Source organism: Chamaea fasciata, unplaced genomic scaffold (genome assembly GCF_029207755.1).
Source record: "Chamaea fasciata isolate MVZ Bird 193981 ecotype frontalis unplaced genomic scaffold, bChaFas1.0.hap1 SCAF_1, whole genome shotgun sequence".
Lineage (NCBI taxonomy): Eukaryota > Metazoa > Chordata > Aves > Passeriformes > Sylviidae > Chamaea > Chamaea fasciata.
Window position 1 is genome coordinate 130940492 of NW_027094086.1, and position 20683 is coordinate 130961174.

General features: G+C 41.2%; 1 protein-coding gene across 2 annotated transcripts in view; it reads right to left on the minus strand.

Moving 5' to 3' along the window:
- CDK14 (cyclin dependent kinase 14) overlaps positions 1 to 19588 on the minus strand; it is a 338037-nt gene extending 318449 nt beyond the window's left edge. Inside the window, exons 1-2 of one of the 2 annotated variants that reach the window (XM_066197805.1) lie at positions 19172 to 19588; positions 12977 to 13008 (exon numbers count right to left, since the gene is read on the minus strand). In XM_066197805.1, coding sequence (XP_066053902.1) covers positions 12977 to 13008; positions 19172 to 19262 — 123 coding nt within the window. In that variant the 5' untranslated portion in view covers positions 19263 to 19588. The remainder of the gene's footprint in view (positions 1 to 12976; positions 13009 to 19171) is intronic. The other variant, XM_066197794.1, reaches the window with a different exon arrangement.
- Between the last annotated feature and the right edge of the window lie 1095 nt (positions 19589 to 20683).

The following is a 20683-nucleotide window of genomic DNA, read 5'->3' on the forward strand; positions in this document are numbered from 1 at the left end:
CAGCCCCGTTATCAACTCACAGACCCTTTCCTAGAAATCAAGCATTATACCCCAAAGTGTTAAAGCCAAAATTACAACCAGGAGTCCTGTTGACAGCCAGTGCAATGAAATGAGTAATTCTGGCTAGACTCTGCTTCCCCAACTTTTTTTTCCACAGGATATTTCTTAATGCTAATGCCAATTCCAGAACTGGAAACATTTCAGGAACAAGCCTATAATCAGAGCAATTCACCGTAAGAAGCAGTTAAAGGCCACACTTCAGGTCAAGACTTGAGAGGTTTCAACTAGCCTGCATTTGCTCCACGCAACTCCATATAAAGTTAGAAACATAAGGAAGAAGTAAATGTGAAAACCGAGGTAAAAAATTGCACACAGCAGCAGTAAATGAGATGGGATATTCCCCCTTTCCCTAGGTTTATGGAGAAAGAACTACATGTTAGAAAAATATCTCCCCACCCTACTGCCTAGACCCATTACTAATCAGAAAAAAGTTCTTCACTTTTCTCTAATGCTATCCCTCTCCAGCCTTCCCAGTGTCCTCTACAAAGCGAATACTCAAGACATGGTGCAGAATTCCCGGTATTTGACAAAGCTTATTTTTGCTCTGATGCTGCTGGCAGCAAATGTCTCCTCTTTCCAGAGAAACCTATCTGGAGCCTCAAAATGACTGCACATTGCTAGGAAGGGATAATTCCAGGCAAAAGATACTTTATTTCTGTCAGAAGCATGTGGGGTTTTTTAAGGCTCATAAACACAGGTGATTTCCATGTATAGGTTATTCCCTCAGAGTCTCTTGGTTTTGAAACTAACCTTATGGAGGAAGAGGCAGAAAAGAAGCTTAAATAAACATATTATGCATGCTAAAACAAACAGCACAAGAGCCCTCTTTTTTGTAATTCTTCATGGAAACAATTGATAAGAGGTAAAGCTACAGATTCCTGTAAGAGGAAAAAAAATTCAAACCTCAGCAATAAGCTCAGTGTTGCTTGCCCTGGAGTATCAAGTGTTGGGATTTGGGGAGGGAAAGAAACAGGACTTTTCCAGGGGTGTCTCTGGCAGACGAGCAGTGGATAGGAATGAGCTTCTAAAGGTAAACATTTTATTACAGATGTTTCTAGGGAATCTTCACAATTGTGTTTCTTCTAAGCTTTTATAAACAAGTAGCTTGAAACAGCATCTCTTACAGTCTTTATAGTACTTGGACCTCAATTATTTGCAACATACCATATGGAATCACAGATGAAGCAAATCACTTTTCCTTACAGAAACAATTAGAATATTATAGGTGATCACATATGACAAAACTAACAATAAATCGACTACATGTGACACAAGCAATGCAAAAAGCTTCAAAAATGCAGAAAAAAAGGCAGCCTGTAGAAAGTTCACAAGTCACAGAATGGTGGAGATTGGAAGGCTCCTCTGCAGGTCATCTGGTCCAACCCATCTGCTCAAGCAGGGCCACCTAAATCATAGTGCACAGGATGGTCAGGTTGTCCAGATGGCTTCTCCACAGATGGTGACTCCACAGCCTGAATGGGACACTTCTCTTTCTGCTAGCTCACTCTCACTGTAAAAATGCATTTCCTAATGTTCACAGGTTTTCAGTTCCTGTCTCAGTTTATGCCCACTGCCTCTGGTCCTGTCACATGGCACCACTAAGAAGAGCCTGACTTTGTCTTCTGTACATTCCCCCTTCAGGCATTGGTAAGATTCCCCACTGCACCTTCTCCAGGCTGAACAGTCCCAGTTCTCTGCCATTCCTCACCGGAGAGATGCTCAAGTCCCTTAATCACTTAAGAGGCTCTTCTTCATGTTTCTCTTGCACTGAGGAACCCAGAACTACCTGTACAGCAGGTGTGGTCTCAGCAGTGCTGAGTGGAAGGGGGGAATCACCTCCCCTTCACCTGTTGGCAATACTCCTCACTTCTCCCAGTGCACCCCAGGACACCAGCACCCACCTTGGCAGCAAGGGCACCTTGCAAGCTCGCATTAAACTTCATGTCCACCAGGATCCCCAGGTTCTTCTCTGCAAAGCTGGTCAGTTCCAAACATAATAGGTTTTAATAAACAGTGTGGTCTGAAGTTGGAGACTGAGTCTCTTTTTTAACTCCAGAAAAAATTCCATCTTGTACCCAGTTAAAGGCCATGGTGGGTGACATGGGGTTTATTCTGGATGTTGTCTCTCAGAGTGGCTCACACCACTAGTGACACACCATGAGTGCGAGTTACATGGTCCAGTGACAAAATGGTGAGGTTGTGAATGATGAGAGTTTTAATCTAATTTCTTCCTGATTAACTATTTGAAATCTTGAAGAAGGCTAAGAAGTAAACTCAGATTATAACTAATATATTTCAACCAAATGTCTTTTATTCCATCTATATTCTTTGGCACAAGAAAAAATAATTACATCTTCCATTTTTTGCCTTCCTCTCCAAGAGGCCTTCTCTGATTTTTCCACAAGCAATAGAAACTGAACAAGGAAGACGGCGATGGATTTCTTCCAAATCTTAACAATAAAATAAACCAAATTCACACAGGCTTCCAAGATAAAGATCCACTCACAGTAGAATATCTGCTCCAAAGTCTTGTATCACCACTGAACCCCAGCAGCTTCTTGAAATCACCTCCTCGGCAGTGTGTTTTAAATATACTCATGAGCTCTGCTGGGTCCCAGGGGAAGGGGTTCACACTGGTGTCCTCTCTGAAGCTTAACTGACAAAACCAAAATGAAACATCATTTTGACTGTAAAAGTCTACATCATTTCTGCCCCACCTGTGGATGAATGAAATAATTAGTGCTGGGAATAAACCTACCAGGGCATCTCAGTTAGAACAGTGTCGAAATTAATGGGTAAGACAGAACTTTAAGAAAAGAATTCTTGTGTTAGATGACAGTATTTGTTCAAATATGATAGAATTTTTTCGTAACTTTTTTTTTACTTTTGAAGAAACATTTTATTGAATATCATAGCTTTGTGTTGTTGAATATCATCACAAACATAGTTTAAGCCCATTGACTACATGCCCATATAAAGTGCATGATAGCATTCTCTCCACACCACTGAAAAAAACCTGTTCTTAAGATATAAAAAATATGCAGTCTAACTTGTAACTGCTTAGTTACTGCAAACTTACTTTCAAAGATAAAAAAAACATTTTCTTCCTGATTTGAACAGAAAAAGTCCTGAAGTGCTGCAGCATATCTTTTTGAAGGGGAAGCAAATTGGGCATTTCCCTTCATCTTATCTGAGCTTCTGTCATGATTTGATGACGGCCAGACAAATCACATTTAACTGAGCCATACCAGAGTAATAACTAACTAAATAAGTGAAAAAAAAAAAAACAAACCAGCCACTCAAGTATTTCTCCAGATGCTGTCCTCTAGTTTCTGGAATTCTGTGCATCTCCAAGGTCATCAGGAGATGCCTCTAACAAACATCCTGTTTGTATCTGGTTCCTCTCTGTGCATGAAGAGCTAACATAAATAATCACTGCTTTTTTCTTTCTTTTTTAAACAAAAAAACCCTTTTTTTTCCCTCCAAACCAAGCAAACCTGCAGTCATGAGAGACTTCCCACATCTGAACAACAGGACATGGTAAGAATGACAATGAATTTGACAAATGGAACAGGCATCATTCTTCACATGGATAAGCTAAAAAAACCTTTTACTGAGCAAGCATGGATTGCTATTTTAACTGTAAAACTGCATCAGTAATTGGCATCAACAAAGGAGAGCAGGTTGGAGATCATTTAATAAATCTGACTGTTTAGAAAGCCAACAAATAAATGAAAGATACTAACCCACACTTTGTGTGGCTTCTGCCAGGGTCTGCCAGCGCCAGCAGCCTCCAGCAGCCCGCAGGTGCTCCCTCACCTCCCTGCCCACTCCACTCAGGACAGCAGCTCCCACCCTGGCTCTGCATCCCTGCACCTAACTCAACAACTGGCAAGGGCTTCAGAACATCCTTGTCACCACGGACAAGGTGACACCACCAGTTTAAGAACAGGACAAACTGCATAAAGGCATATAGTGAATGCAGATAACTACACTGAGACTAAGCTATAAGTGAAAAGAGGCACAAACAGGAAAGAAAAAAGAGGAAAGCAAAGAAGCATGTCTGTGCCTAAGAGCTAACCAACAGCTGTGGGCACTGTATTTGAACTGTGACATAGCTTTTGTTACCACACTGGTTAAAAGGAAATAACCAAAATTAAACCAGAAATTGTTATAATATGAGGACCACCAATTTCAAAAGATAAAGAAAAGGATGGATATATTGGTTCCATGAGGGGATGGGACAGATGCGTGCATAGGTAGTTTTCAAAAAAGAAGAAAATGAAATCCAAACTAAATAACCAAACTTAATAGAACTTCCAAAAAAAGTAACAAGTGAAGACCTTGTTTCTCTGTCAGAAAGCAACAATAACTGTTAGTGGAGAGATAAAGAAAAAAAAATGATTAAGCTCTCTAAGAATTTCAACATGTTCTCCTTTTAACAAAACAGAATAGAAAAATTCTTCATCTGAGACAGTATTTCAGAAAAATAAGCCAAAATATGCATCCTCTGCACTACTTCTTACAACATATTTGGGATAATGAAAAGTCTTCCAGATCTCAAAGCTGAAGGGCATATCTGACCTAAGTCATCGCAGCAAGTGACCTCAGACAAATTCCTTTAGTGTTGAATTTTCAAGACAGATGACACAAAACAAGTCCAAGAACAGCATGAAGCCACCCTCAGGATCAGTTTCAGGATCACCATGCCTGAGACTCAATGTGCATCTCAGTGGAGAAAAAGGAAGGTAAAGATCTATTAAAAAAAAAAATGGTGCTGAGTGTTATTGTGTACAATAATAATGTACTGGCAACAAGAAGTTTACCCTCCCTAAAAGAAACAGGAAGATTCCTCAAACACATACATATGGAAGAACGCCTTTTTGTACACCTGAGCTATCAAAGAAGTCCACGTACAAAGAAAAGCCCTGCTGAGTACATGGCAGTAACAAAAATATTGTAAGTCACTGGATTTCCTGGGTTGGCATAGCAGTGAACATCTTCCAAAGCCAGTAATGTTTTTATTTTTCAGCACTGAAGAAGGTGAACACTGAACACCTGGATTCTACTGAAAAACTTAATTCAAGTGAAGTAATAACCTCAGAGGGCCTCAAATACAATCAATTCCAGTTGTTACTTACAATTGGTTATTATGCATTATGTGCTGTCTCAGCAGTCCTGCTTCCATCATTTAAGTTTTCACTTAAGCAGCATTCACAGTTATTTTTACTTATTAAATTACTGCCAATATTTCATATTTAAATAACCTGTAATATTCAAGTTTGAATTTTTAAACCTGATAAGGAGAATTTCCATACCTGAAACGAACATAGGAAGTACTAGCAGGACTCTGACTCAACTGGCTTAGAAGTAGAAAAGTTTGCTAGAAGGGAAAAAGATAAATTCCGCAACACACAGAAAAAGAGGTGTAAGGTAATAACAATTTCTTTAAGCCTTAATATCACCAAAATGACATTGTTTTATGTACATAAAATCCATTTTGTTTGAATAAGCCTGTAATCTCCTTTTTCTTATCCCTTCCAAATAATTGACAAGAGATGTCAATTGACTCACAACTTTGATTACTGTGGATGGGATCCTGCAAATATATGGTTGTCAGCAGTATTGTGACACACAGCAAATGAGGCAGCATACATGCAGAATCTCTCAGGAAAGCTAAAATGTAGACAGAGATAATTTTCGTTTAGATCCTTTCAAGATAAGAAGGTTTTGGTATAGTCTTATGTCTGTTCATAGTGTGGCTTGGAAGAAAAAAAGAACAAAAGCAATAATGTCTAAGTACAAAGCAGATGGAAGAGACAGACCTATCAAGGAAGTGGCATGATTATTTCTTGCCTCACAATCAGGAGATTGCCCACAAGGCCAAGAACAAGAAGATATGGATTCCATATATAGCATGTTGTGCTTTGTTATTCTATTTAATCTATCAATAAATTACTTTATCCCGTATGTCCCAAGAATATAAACAGCAGGACTTACATGCAAGCATACTTCATCAAAATAATAATAGCTTATATTCAGACTCCACATTCCTGGAATGCATACACTCTCTCATCTGATGAGCAGAAACATCCCAAAATACACATGCACATGTGAGAGAAGTAGGCCTGGAAATTCATCCTCATTTCACAGTGTTTCTCTGATAGCTAAAACACTTGCCTGCAGATCACAACAGAGCTGTATATGTCAGCATTTTTGCCAAATCCTCACCAGTCACTGCAGCAGACATGGATTCAGAACAAGTTCTGCTGCTTTGCTCCATCCATTTTCAAAGAAAAGTTAAGCAAAGGAAGCAGGCGTATTAATTAGTCACATGAACCCTTCTTCTATCCAGTTTCTACAGAGAAAGGGGAGAGTAAGCAGGTTAACACTCAATCACTTTTCTTATGTCATGAAAATACTACACACTTTCAAAAAGGTAGGATGCACTCTCACCAAACACACCAGCCAGAAGAACATACAACTGAACATACTGATGCTGCGGCAAAAATTCAAACCACTGCCACTCAACAGATGTATGGGATGCACCAAGATGAAAGCTCTTCCTCAGCTATGAAAGAGCTTTAATCTCAAACTTTCATCTTCTAAAGGTCAGGTCTATCCCCCAACATTAAGAACAATTCCTGTACTGAATGGGTGTAGTCACTGCCAAGTAAATCTCAAAACCTTCCACATGGTCTCGGGTTTTGCTTCAAAGCCTTGAAATTGACAAATTCAAACAGCTATTTCATAGTCAGTTTTTCTTGGTGGCTTTCCTGCCACTTCTCAATTACTAACCAGTTTGCATTGGGGTCACCTAGATCTGTTTCTGAAGTGTCCCATGTCTTCCAGAACCTGATTTATTTCCATGTGCAACATAGCACAGGCAAGTGACAGGAAACCCTGATCACTATATAAATATTAGTAATTCTCTGAGAAATTATGCAAGGCTGTCCAAGAGCTGGGCTTCTTTAAGCCACCAGAAGTTTCACAAACTAGCATTTCTACAGGACAATGCCCCTTCTGTCCCACAGAAGGCACATCTATACCACAGATAATGCAGTAAGAAGCTTTAGCAGAATGGCAGTATTTGCTCTCTTCCACTCATGCCCTTCACTATAAGACTCACCTGAAACACAACTGCTAATAATATTACCAATCTAGAGGAAACAGTTTCTCCCTTTAAGCAGATGAGAACAACTTTGTAAGACCTGAAATGCTGGCACTACTCTGCTGCAGACGCACACACATTAGCATAACACACCAGTTCCAAGAACTAGGACACAGTTCGGATTTGGGTTTTGTTGGAGTGGCTTCCAAGAGAAGCAGCAGCAGAGATCAGTAAATCTGTTGGGCAAGCTGATGTCTAAGTCATCTGCTGCTGGGGAACCACTGGACCAACACCAGATCCTCAGAAGTGTAAGAGAACAGTACTGGGGAAAAGAAGGCATAGAATTAGGAGTGGTAGGAACAAAAACCATCTCCTGGGAAATCTCTGTCATGTACAGGCTCAGGAGACAACATCATCCCCACCCATCTCCCCTCCCAAAGGAGGCAGTCTGGAAAGATCTATATCAGAAACACAAAGACCTCTCTAACACAAGAGGGTGGTCCTCCTGCAGGAGGCATCAGATTACATTATTGAGCCTTTACCTCCTTGTTGTCACCAAAAAAATACTTGCCTGTGTCATGCATCAAGTAACACTTCAAAAGCAACGACTTCCAATCCTGAGTTATCTTCTGTCTGGAATTATGTTTCCTCTCATTTGCTTTGTGACAATACATCTGAACAGACACATTTTTCCAGACACTTGAACCACCTTTGTACACATTTGGCAAAGTAACCTAACCACCAGATGAAGTTTTTCTGACCCAGTTCCCTGGTATTATTTAGAAAATGCTTTGACACCTATACTTCTGGTGTTTTTTTCCCAATTCAGTTTTAAGGGTTTTTTATCTTTCTGTCATCCATGCACTTCTCTCTCAAGCTACTTACTATAAATAAAATAGTAAAAAATGCAGAAAAGTTATTTAGTGTATTATGTGCCACCTGCATTATAGCATTCACATGCCTCTTGTTCATGCTTTACAAAGCTTAACTTTTTTCCAACTACACCCTTTCCTTTAACTGTTCCAAGTCAAAATAATCTCTGCGCAAAAGTTCTGGTTCAGAGATGGGTATCCTTTAAACCAAGACATTTTTCATGCCAACATCCCACAGAGGGAGTAGCCTTTTTATTTGGGGTGAGAGAGACTGTGAGAACAAGCACATTACAGAATCAAGAAGTAACTTGGCAGAACTCCCTCCCCTTTCACACACTTCCACTTCAAACACACAGAAGTTGTTCCATAAGTGAAATAAATGAAATTTGGCTTCCTCAGAGCTGGACACTCTGAGGAGTGTCCAAATGTAGTAAGGAGTAGATGAGTATTAAGGATTTTGCTGAAGTCAGAGTATTCATAACACCTCCAACCGCATTCTCATATGCTCACAAGAAGTTGCATTTCAGCTTCTCCATTAGAGGAGATTCTTATCTCTACCCCTCAGCCAGCTCACATGCTTTTCCACCAAGCACCTGGTGTCAGCCAGCTTCAAAGTTACTGGGTGAAGTCAAAGGGCATTACGCATGCAGCAGGCACAATCAGAATCCTAATCTCTTAAGAAAGATGGCCTTTAAAAAAAAGTGCTCTTGATATCAGTAAAAATTAACACTAAACTACAGCTAAACAATAGCAATAAAACTCACTATAAAGAAGCAATAGTCAAAGAAATTCATGTTTATTTTGAGTCTGAAGATTATTTTCTTTTGATTTCATTGTGACGTTGATATTAATTTATTTAGTGCGCATACATATGACCAAATGACTCAAAACATGATTTAAGAGCTCAGAGAAATGAACAACAGAAGGACAAGAACCAACAGCTTGTGACTACTGACAGTAATTTAGAAATAAATCATAATAGCAAGCGGCTAAGCAAAGGAGCAGGTTACCACCAGCCTTGAGATGGGTTTAGTCAGAACATCAACACTGGCTGTTATTCCAAGAAATATGCTACAATTCAGCCACTTGTTATTGGCCTTGATCACATTGTAACGAAATATAAATTGGTTCCATCATTATAAGGCAGAGTGGACTTGTTACACCAGTGGTCCAAATACATCAAAGCCAGCCTGCATAGCTGGAAATTATTAATCTAAACTTTGAAAAACTACTGAACTACTTGTATTTCATTACAAATAAAATGTTCACTCAAGGAACACTATTTTGTTTTTAGACTGCTCTTTTCATGTAGTGCTGCTCCTCAGAGGTGTTCACTTTCTATCATGATATTCAGTGTAGATAATCAGTGCTTTGCCTAAAACAACAAAACAGATGCGAACTGTGCCAGAACGTACACTCAGAGAGTGAAACTCAGGTTGCTTTGAAAAACAAGGCAGCTACTTTGTGGGGGGAGGCTGGTTCACAGTTTGCTGTTTTCAGAGAATAGATAAGGTACGTTTAAGGGCACAAGGAGAAGGTGCCTTACTCAAAAAACTTTGAAAACAGGCAAGACCTGATACTTTGTGACAGAGGAAACCAATCCACAAACCACTGAAAACACTGAGAACCTTCCCACTGAAGTCAGCAGGTACTGACACAGGCCTATGTTACACTTCCTACAGTGTGACCAGTGTGACAAAAAGGAAGAGGCTAAAAGTTAAAAAAGAAAAAATAAAACCACACGATTACTGCTTTGAATGAAAAATCATAGAAGAAGTGGTCTGCATCCGCTCCCTTATTCATGTGAGTCTCTGGAAGATGTCACAACATCTTAGGAAGGTGAGCAGGCTACCACTATATCTGTTAAATAGATTAATTCAGTGTTCTAATGGCTCAAAGAAAAGGTTGGCATCATTTACAGAAAAATTTTTTTTTCATTTAAAATTCAGTCAAAGCAACACAGGAGCAGGTATTAAAAAGTGAGAAATCTTACACTACTCCTTCGCACTATTGCACTCTGACCTTATGGGTAGGACTAAATACAGCAGTAAGATCCCTGAAACAATTCTCAAATAAAAGTACTTTCTAACACGTAACTTATTCACAGGATTCACTGCTCATGCTTCTTTTGGTCCTAATATACTGGGGAGATTAATTTCATAACCGACAGAAAGCAATTATGTGGTACACTTGCCTGTCATGTCTGACATTTTTAGTAGTTTCTCTTCAAAAGACAGACAATTTCCTGCAGTGTTGTACATTTTTCAGCTACTGCAAACAATAAAGCAGGTAGAATTAAGAGCCACTGAACTGCTCAATTTATTCCCTCAGTTCCTGAGAGACAAACAAGCAAGTACCTCATGTAGCACCTACAATATGCAGAATAAAGTGACAACCTATTCAGCTGCAAATGCAGACCTTGCAGCTTTAGAAGGGTCATCTTCCTCTTCATGCTACTTTCTCTCCTTCAACAGAGATTTCAGGTCCCTGCTGGCCAACTTCTGCTCCTGGTGTTCTGGTCACAGCTTGAAAGGTTAAAACATGAGTCCTCCTCCTGTACCTGTCAAGAGCATAAAATCCCTCTGCAAGTTCATCGCTCCTTGTTCAAGCACTGCTTCACAGTGTTCCCCCTTCAGGAATGGGAAAACACAGGCTGAGAAGAGATACACAGCATCTGTCAGCAACATAAAAGAACATCTTTTCACTAATAAGGAGAATGTGCTGCCTGTAAAACGAAATTTCTGTTCCAATAGTTGACTACTTCATTTTCTGTAGTAGGAGGCCCAAAGCTGACAGCTTTGGACAGCTTGGAAAACTACTTCCTCTCTCTTCTTCATATCTGATATTCACACTTACTGTCCTGTTAGCTTTCTTCATAACTGTTTCCCTGTTATATCATCACTACACATACAAGCCAGAAGACGAGACCGCTTTTTTAATATGCAACGGTCTTAGTAGTGTTTTTCAGGATGGCCTCCTGAGACCAATAGGAGCACCCACTCCTCTGCTCGTAAATACTGTCTTCCTTAGGAGTAGGTGTTATTCAATCAGGTACATTATTGTTACCAATGTCTGTTTCATCTTCTGATTTGAAGGATGTTTGAAAGGAAAGGAATTAAGTGGTACCTGGTACAGCTCATTCTCTGATTCACACTTTAGGCTAGAAAATTGTCAAGAACTCTTTTGAATTTGAAGAACATAAATAAGGACAACACAAAATCTCAACACACTTTTCTTTCTTCCAGGAAATGACACCTAAAACTACAGAACCAATTGATGCAGATGTCACATCAAGCTCTTCCATACTTACAGGAAATGGAAGAAAATTCTTTTGTGTACCCTTCCCACTGGATGTTCCTTACTGCTTCTACAGTAGCTCATTGCAACAATCTGTCAAATTCCATTAAAAGCATGTTTGAAAGATTATTTTTCCCCCAACCTCCTTGAATTTAAATAAAAATTTGATCAAGTTATCTCCAGTTAAAGAAGAGAACCAGGTTTAAAGAAAATAAATGCAACTGCAGATAAGCAATCCTGGGGAAGGGAAAGGGACAGAAGAATTGCTAACTTCATATGACAATGCTTTTTAATAGATCCTTTCAAATTCTGAGTCAAATTCAATACAAGGTATTACTGCTTACTGAGTAGGCTATAGCACAGATATACCACTGCAGCCTTCAGATGAAAATACTGAACAGAATCAGACCAGATTTGTAAAACAAGAATTCAGAGCTTACTAACCACATACCTGCATGTATTCCCACAGGTGTAACTTTTGGGGAGGAATCAAGTTCCATGAATGTTACAAGAGAAATAAAACAGTCAGGACCACTGCACAATGCAACAGAGTTCCTGAAAAGAGAGCCCAACCCCATGACCTTCACTCCAGACCTGAGAGGGGTCAAGGTGAGTTACAGCTTTTGCAATGCCTGTCAGAAAATCACAAAACATTTCTATTGTTATTGCTGTATTTGAGCATCAGTGTGATCTGTTTAGAAAGAGATGGAGTCTGATTTGATCCAGAATCCAGGACATTACATCATCATTTATTTATCCTAGAATCTGGCATTACACAACAGCTATCTCGCTCTATTCAGCCAAGAATTTAAGCTTACAGCAGGCAATGAAGAAGAAATGCCAGAAGCGTAACATCAACACATGAAAATACTTCCGTTTGCTTCCAGCTATGGTGGCAGAGGGAAGGACAAGGCAAGCATTGACTACAATATGACCAGTCATCACACCAAAGCCTAGACCTCTTCCTGCATAAACTTGCTCTGTGGGAAAACCTGCACTGCCCTGGAACTCTCAAGCACAAATTGTGAGCAGCATATTTTACAACTTAACTTGGAAATCATATCACAGATAGATCAAGATCCCAAACTGATTAGACTGAATAATCAAGTATCAGTTTTACCAACAGACTAGATGCTGGTTTTGTGCTGTTGGGTCGGGTTTCTTTTTAATTTCATAATAAGCATCTTTCTCCGTTGACATATTCAGCCTCGGTTGACATATTCAGCAAGAAGCAAATGCAGCAGCACTTTACGTGAGGTGTTCTCTCAGGAGTGATGTTATTTCCCTGCCTGTTACAGCACAGGCATACAGTTACAGGAATTATCAAGGGCAAAGTTCTACAAAGTATTTTCTCTGCATGCAACATTTCTCAGCATTGAACAGTTTTACATGGCCACTTTTCTTAAAACATTCAGTTGTATTACATTCAAAAACAATGCCTAAGTGTTCCATTCAGACCCTTTGACTAACAAATTCTTCCGGTAGTTATCTAGAAAATGAAAATATTTTTGAGCAATATGCATGTATTCATTCACAAGCACATCATAACACTACTATCTGTGGGTTTCTTCTAGCACCAGTGAGAAATACTAAAGGCATACCTGGACTATGTAAGATATAAAGACATTTAACCTACCTCATCAAAGCTGCTATCTTCCTTCTTCAAGGCTTTAAAATAAAAAGAAAAAAGAAATTATAAGCTGTACTGCATTTCAATGAACACAAACCACTAGAAAAGAAAAAAGAAAAAAAAACAAACAGAGTATCATTTTCTTGTTCTAGTAGGAAAGAACAGGCTAGCGTGAATAACAATTTTATACACAAAATCTGAATCTGTAAATGGAATGTAGACTTGCAGAGAGTTTCTAAGAAAGTAAATTTACATATTTATGAAAAATATCCTCTCAGGTTAAAGAAAATAAGAGTTTGTAAGGGTGAGTTTGGTTTTTTTATTTTAATTCCTGGTGAGTGTGAAAACGCTTTATGGAGAGCTTGACTGAACTTGAAAAAGGAAAAATATAACAAACACCTAACCATGTATTCAGTTTGTCAAGTACTAACTCTTTATGAAATAGCATGCATTGTAACATGCTTTTTTCCTTTTTCTTTTTTCTTTTATAAATTTTAGTATGACTTACACTAAAGCAGATTTCTTTCTTACACTGTTAACAAGCAATTAATCAACAAACATAGGAGAGAAAACCAGTGCAGAAAATATGTGAACTGGTAAGAAAATGAAGACATGAATAGTTCTGCAGCTGTAGCAAAGATTAGGCTGATGAAAAGTTTTCCTTTAGCATACTGGACATCTTTATTGAAATATGGCAAAATTAGTTTCTCCAAGTCTGCAGTGAACTGTGTCAATCTGAAGGTATGAGACTGGTTCTTTTTCTCAGCCAGACACAGGAGGGACTGCACTCCGTGCCCTGAAAGTGCTCTTTGTTTCCCTCTCTTGAAGAGCTAAAATTAGATAAAGCATTTCGTTGGTGATTGCACTGTCTCTTTTCAATTTAAATCACAAAGGTTTTCAGTTTGAGGGAGGTCATCTAAACAACCATGCAGTTCGCGCAGTGCTGCACCAGAAGGGTCCCTCCTCATCATTTAAGCAGCATAATGTTTCTTACACTCCTGCATAGTTCTGCAGGAGATAAATATTTAAGCACCTAGCATGGTTGAGGATCTAGAATCCAGTAGTTCTTTTTCTCTTTTAGATGCTCCTTCTGCCTTCAAATCACTAGTGATTTCTAAACCTCTTCCAAATCTTGTCTTCAGAAGCAACTGTGTTATCAGCTTCAAAAACAAAAAACAACCAGGGGGAAAAAAAAAAAAAGAGCCCCCCAAAACCCCCCTAAACAAATAAAAAAAACCAAACCCCAAAAACCCACAAGAACAACAAAAACCAAACCAACCAAAACAAAACAAACAAAAACCATAACAAACAAACAAAACCAAAACAAAAGCAATGCCGAAACTGTAGAAGCTGTATCAAAGGTGGTACAGAGGCAGTACCATCTGTGCAAATAGTGCTGCACCTCCAGAATCTCCACCATGGGCAGTAAGCCACAAATCCCAGTTATCTTTGTCCAGAAAAGCAGGGCATGTCCAGCCTTCCTTTGCTTTTAAACTCCCATTTCTTTAGGACATGAAACATGGCTTCCCTCACACCTTTGAAGATCACTGCTTTACAGTTACTCATCTAGATTTCATGCTCAGTGGTAAAAACAAGGAAACAAAGCCTAGTATTTTGCTGAGGAGATCTGAGGCACACATTTGTACATTTTGATAGTTAAATATATCTTTATGGCTTTGAAGGGTGATCGAAACATTTTCAGACTGCCAGTACCACGTACTCATAACTATGAGTCAGGAAAGAAAGAGAAGGAAAGAGAAGGAAAGAGAAGGAAAACCCCCAACCTGTGGAACACTTCTTAAGAACACACTTCTAATCTTCTCCATAATCATTCAGGTCACAATGACATACAAGCTATTAATTAGTAAATGACACACCTAAGCTGTGCTGACAAGCTTTTCTCCCTTACCAAAACACAAGATTTTCACATGACCAGAACATTACAGGAAGCGCCAAACAGATAGCTAAACAAAATTCACAGTGTAACAGAACACGAAGAAATGGGAATCTGTGGTCCATTGCATATATCTGACTTGTCTTTAGCTTCTACCTCTGACTAAAAGAGGGCTTTTAAGAACCACAAAGATTATGAGAGTTCTGGCCACCCATTTAATGAGATTCTGTTTAATAAGAATATCACTCTCAAACAATTCACTACATATCATCTCCCAAGGAAGACACCAAAGCAGCATATTTTATAGAACAAACTATAGTAAAAAATATATTTTTCTACTTGATGCAATCTTTTCCTTTTTAAACTGTTAAAAAAAGTTCTGCTGAACTTCAAAAAAAAAAAATAAACTGTTTACGAATGAACTTCTCATTATCTCAGGTATGTGAGCTATGTGGATGTACATCAGAGGAGATTAGTGGAGATAACCTTTGTATCAGTGAGGAGCTAGTAACAAAGCCCAAGGATGCTCAGATTGCTTTCAGCACACTATGATCAATCCCAGAAATGTTTTCTCTCTGTCTTTCTTTCTTTCTTTTCTTCCTTTCTTTCTAAGCTGGTGTCAGTTTTTGACTAAAGAAACTCATAAGAAAACAGAAGTGAAATGGCATGAGCTGAAGAGATCTCAAATGTGATTCTGGTACTACACCAACTTCAACAAATGCACAGCTAAGAACTCTTCACATAACTAAAAGATGATTACTACTTTTATTAAATTATTCACTAATAATTTAATTACATAATTATCAAAGGGCAAAACTAAGAACCAAACCTAATAAAGGTTTAAATGCTAAATTAAACAGTGAGTCAATTGAATCACTAAAAGTTGGATAACATACAGTTATGGTGTGTTCACTTATATGGTCAATGCACTCTGTAAGCAAGGAAAACAGATTTTTTAAACTAATATGGATGTTCATATAAAAATGAATAGGCTGGCAGAAACTTATGAATGAAAATAATTATGTATATTTTTCATATTCTTAGCAATATAAGTTCTTGAAGATGAGATAACTTTTAAGAGGGACTCTCCTTGAAACACCTGAAAATTTCTGCCAGGAGAAAGGGTACCTAAGCTGCAAAGATAGTTCATTTCTCTAGAACGGGAAGCATGCAATTTCTGCAGCAAAGAGCCACCCTGCAGCACCACAGGCCACACACATTTCCCTCAGCACACCACAGCACTGTATCATCCTCTGCCAGATTTGCACATAATGGCACAAAGCGAATGCTCAGGAAAAGGCTCACTGAATGGGCAATTTCACACATCACAATCTTCAACTCAGCAAAACAAACATTTTCAATATTAGGTACTCTGAGAGTTACAGGACTGAGCCCAGTTTTGTTTGATGAGCCAGATCTTCATCACCCTCTTCAGGAAAGCTGGCGGCTGCTAAGCATCAGTGCACAGTTAAGGAAATGGGTCAGGTCTTCCTGAAGCTGCTGTTGGTACCCTTTGGGCGCCTGCTGTGCCCCAGGAATAACTACATTGTCTAGAGATGATGGGAAAATAGCTTCAAACATTACCTAACGTACTTTAGCGCACTGTAAAAGAATCATAAATTAATTGCAGCTAAAACTTCTCAGTTTGAGAGGATTACTTGGTGGGGAGAAGTGGGTCAGAAATGCAGTTTATTGAGTGTTAACCTGCAAGCTCTAACATAAACTTGGGTATCAAAATCTGGCACCTAAGTCTGGGGTCTTGCAGTATTGAGAGAATTGCATTTGGTAGACGGCATACCATCAACACTGGAGGGAGGCGTAACAGTGCTTTATCATCTCAAGAACGATCATCAGATCTTTCCCACTGCAACCCGTGAAGGTTTGACTCACTAATTATTTGATTCAAACACCATAGTACTCTCACATCTTTCATATGACTATGCTCATGATACTATGTTGTGTACTTAAACCTACAAAAACACAGACATTGAAGCAGAACAGAAAAGGTTAATTTATCATCACTGCTTTATAGAGTCATAGAATGGTTTGGTTTGGAGGAGACCTTAAAGATCATCCCAACTCCCCTGTTACAGGCAGGGACAACTTCCACTAGACCAAGTTCCCCAAAGCCCCATCCAACCTGGACTTTATCACTGTCAGGAATTTATTATTTATGACAAATCACAACTTAACAGATGACTGAAAAAGTTACAAATATATGTTTAATTTGTAATTTGCTAACCATACTAAGCAATCAGCACTTCCAAAAGGAGCTTTAAAACCCAACTGTCAAATACCCAGAAAGACTTTTTCCAATGAGGTTTTTGTTTTCTCTCCTTCACTTCAATATAAGAGTTAAGTACAGCACATGTTTTAACCAAGGATTCCCTGGCACACAAGTTTAGAATTTCTTTGCTTGGGCTTATCTGTGTCTCTGGTATCAGAGAGTGGACATCTTCAAACCTCATTCAGATAAATCAGAAGTTTTTTTGCTCAAAGTGCAGTTACCAGAATGATGATCAATATATTTGAGCATCTGAAGACTGAACAAACTTGCTGGTAGCAGCTGTGTTTTAATCACAAAACAACCACCAGCAAACAAACAAACCGCATACCAGACCACACTCCTACACTTCTGCACATCTACACACAGAACTGGAGGAGCTCGCAGACATAAATATCCGTGTATCTAAAACCAGGCCAGAGCTCCCAAGGAAACTAAAAGCTTGTATAATTTGTGCAAAATGACAAAAAGAGATGATCACCCAACTGAGCCAAATAAAACAGGCAGAAATTACCAGCCAGAGGGGCCTTGATCCCTAAAAGGCATTAACGGGACTGTCACTGTTACAACAAAGCAGCATCCTCATTCAAAACATTTTCTTTGTTAATGACTTCCACCATTAGTTAAACCCTTTCACAGTTCTGTGAAAGAGTGTCTCTCTGTGTTTATACACGCACAGAGACATACACCAGACCAAACACCTGACTGCTTCATTTTTTTTTCTTCTAATCAAAGAAAGTTAAATGTATTTTATAAGTTTAAGACTGAGATAGGTGAAAGCTGTTTTCACACGGGGACAGAGAGATTTGTAAGAGTGACTTGATATTTGCTTTACAACTGTAACTTTGCATTGCCCCTTGAAACTCTGTGGTTCACAAGAATAAGCTTTTCTCAGTCTTTTTCATCCTGGAGTAGGACAATAAAAAATACCTGATTTCAAACACAATCATCCACTTAAAAGCTTGCAGTGCTTGAATGCATAAATAGCACGTGAAAAATTAAAATGCCCAAGTGTGCCAGCACATCTCCTAGGCAGGGTAATTAGGGGAGAACCAAAGCCACAGCTCCTGGCTGTGGCACAGGCACTTCACACCGTCACTGGGACAAAGCAGCTCTGCAAGTTGACCCACGTCTGCCAGCCAGACTGGCTGTAAGAGAAGACCTCCCAAATGGACAATGCACGGGTAAGGACTGTGGAAGGGCCCATACAGAAGGTCTGCAAGGACAGAGGCTGCTGCATCTGCCCTCGAGTGTTACAGCACTTCCTCCAGCTGCTCTGTCCCACCAACGAGGGGATACTTCACGCCTCTGAGGTACCTTCTCTCCCTGCTCAGCTGCGTGCTGATGATGTCAGTGGGAATTAATGCTTTAAACAGTGAATTAAGCAACACAGTGTGCCAAAGACTAAGAGAAACACCAGTCCGAGCAGACCAGAACTCTTTGGCATTGTTCTCAATAACAAATTCAACTGCAAACTAAACTGGTGTCAAAACCAAACACGGTGTGGTGGCACCGGGAGGTAACACGCTTGGCAGTGGCATTCAGATGACGCTGCCTCAGGATGCTTTATGTCAGTGACAGAGGGACAAGACTTCACAGCAGATGACAGATAGACTTCTTTTGTCTGGCCCCCTAAATCATTGGGCCGCTATTACCTGCTTCAGCATCTCGCATCTCAACTAAAAACAACCTGCAGCCCGTAACAAAAACAAATTACCAGACCTGCAACAAAATGAAAATAGCGACTGCTTTCTGTTGAGGTTTCTCTTCGGCGATGGGGGTGCGTGAGCCAACTCTCATTTACAGTTTGTTCTTCCCAGCCGATTTTGGGCTAACTCCATCACAGACCCATGCAGCACTGCTGGGGCTACCGGAGTTATTTCCCGAGCTTTCCTCCCAAGAAACGTTTTTCGGGGACGCCGTCGTCGCGGGTGTTTCCAGCCTGGCAGCGCTGAGCCCGCCGCCCCCGTCCCCTCCCTGCCGGGACCGCCGGGTGCCGGGCAGCGCCGGGGCCGGGACTCACCTATTCGGCCGAAGCTCTCCGATAAAGTTCTCCGCAACTTTTTCATCCTGCTGATCTTCTCGGCGGACTGCGAGTCGATCATGTCACACATCGGGGGGCGACCCCCCCGCTCCCGCCAGCGGCCACCCCCGCTCCCCCGGCTCCGGGGCAGACACCGCCCCTCCGGCTCCGGGGCTCTCCCCGCGCCCCGAGGAGCCTCCTGCCGCCGCGGGACAGTCCCGGTCCCGGTGCCGGTCCCGCCCGGGAAAGGAGCCCTACGCCGCGGCCGCGGCTGCCGGCGCTGCTGGGCTCCGCGCCGGCAGCGCCCGGCTCATATCCCCGCGCCGGCCCTGCCCCGGGCTGCCCCGGCACGGCCGGACGCGCCGGGCAGGGAGGGGGCCACGGCAGCGCCGAGCCGAGATCGAGCAGCGAAAGCAAAGTCCGGCGAGGGGCTACGAACGCCAGCGGCGGGAGGGAGGGCGTGAGGAAGGGAGGGAGAGTGCGCTGAGAGAAAGGAGGAGGAGGAGCCTGGGCGGGCCGGGGAGCCCCGGGGAGGAAGGGCGGCGGCGGCGGGGGCGTGAGGGGGGCAGGCGGGGAGCGCTGGGGCCGGGCCGAGGGATGCGCGCTGTCTGCGGCGCGTCCCGGGCGCGGGAGGGATGCGGCGATTCCCGTCGGGAGCGCTCGGGGCGGGGGCAGGGCAGAAGGCGGTGGCGTTCGGCGGGGCAGCGGAGACACCGCGGCCGTCCGCGCCCCCGCTGCTGCATCGCGGTGCCTGGGGACGCGCTGCGGTACCCCCGGGCCGGCGGGGCCGCGGCTGTCCGAGGGTTTGGCGGTGGAAGGGCGCACCCGCGGGACGATGCCCCCGCTGCTGCGGGAAAGGGCGCCTCGCTCTCCGAGAGCACCCGGCTCGTCAGGCTGAAACTTGGGGTGCTCTCCACGTGGGTCTCCAAGCACAGCCAGATAATGTGCCTTCAAGTGCCTTAGCCTGCAACTAATGAGTGTTGGGAGCTTTTGATCTTGTTAACTCAATTAAGCCAACATTATTGAAAAAATAAATCTGTTTAAGCCATCAAAATGGATAGTCATGTCTAGTCTAAAGTCCAAAGTAGGTACTTTTTGAGAACAGTATGTTAGGTAAGATTTTAAAGCCCAGGTCTTTGTGGTTCAAATTGTATTTTAATGCATGTTATCTGGTTAAAATGAACTTGAGCTTTAATGAGGCTACCTAACACAATTTATTGGGATTAGACGGTGTCTAAGATCAGTTTCAGAAGCACCTTTGTCTAGACGAATGTTAGGTGAGTTGGGTTCAAGCCATCTGCAGTTCTGCTCTGGGATTGGGATTGAACCTCTCTATTACAATGCAGCGGGGGTGGACAGTATGCAGCATCTTGAGGTGAAAACCTATTGCAATTATCTATTTTAATCTACTATATGGAGAATATGCATGTATCTCTTGTGGCACACGAGATAAGGGGAACTTGTCCTGCCATATAGCAGTACAGTAGTGCTGGAAAAATGTCTTATGCATAA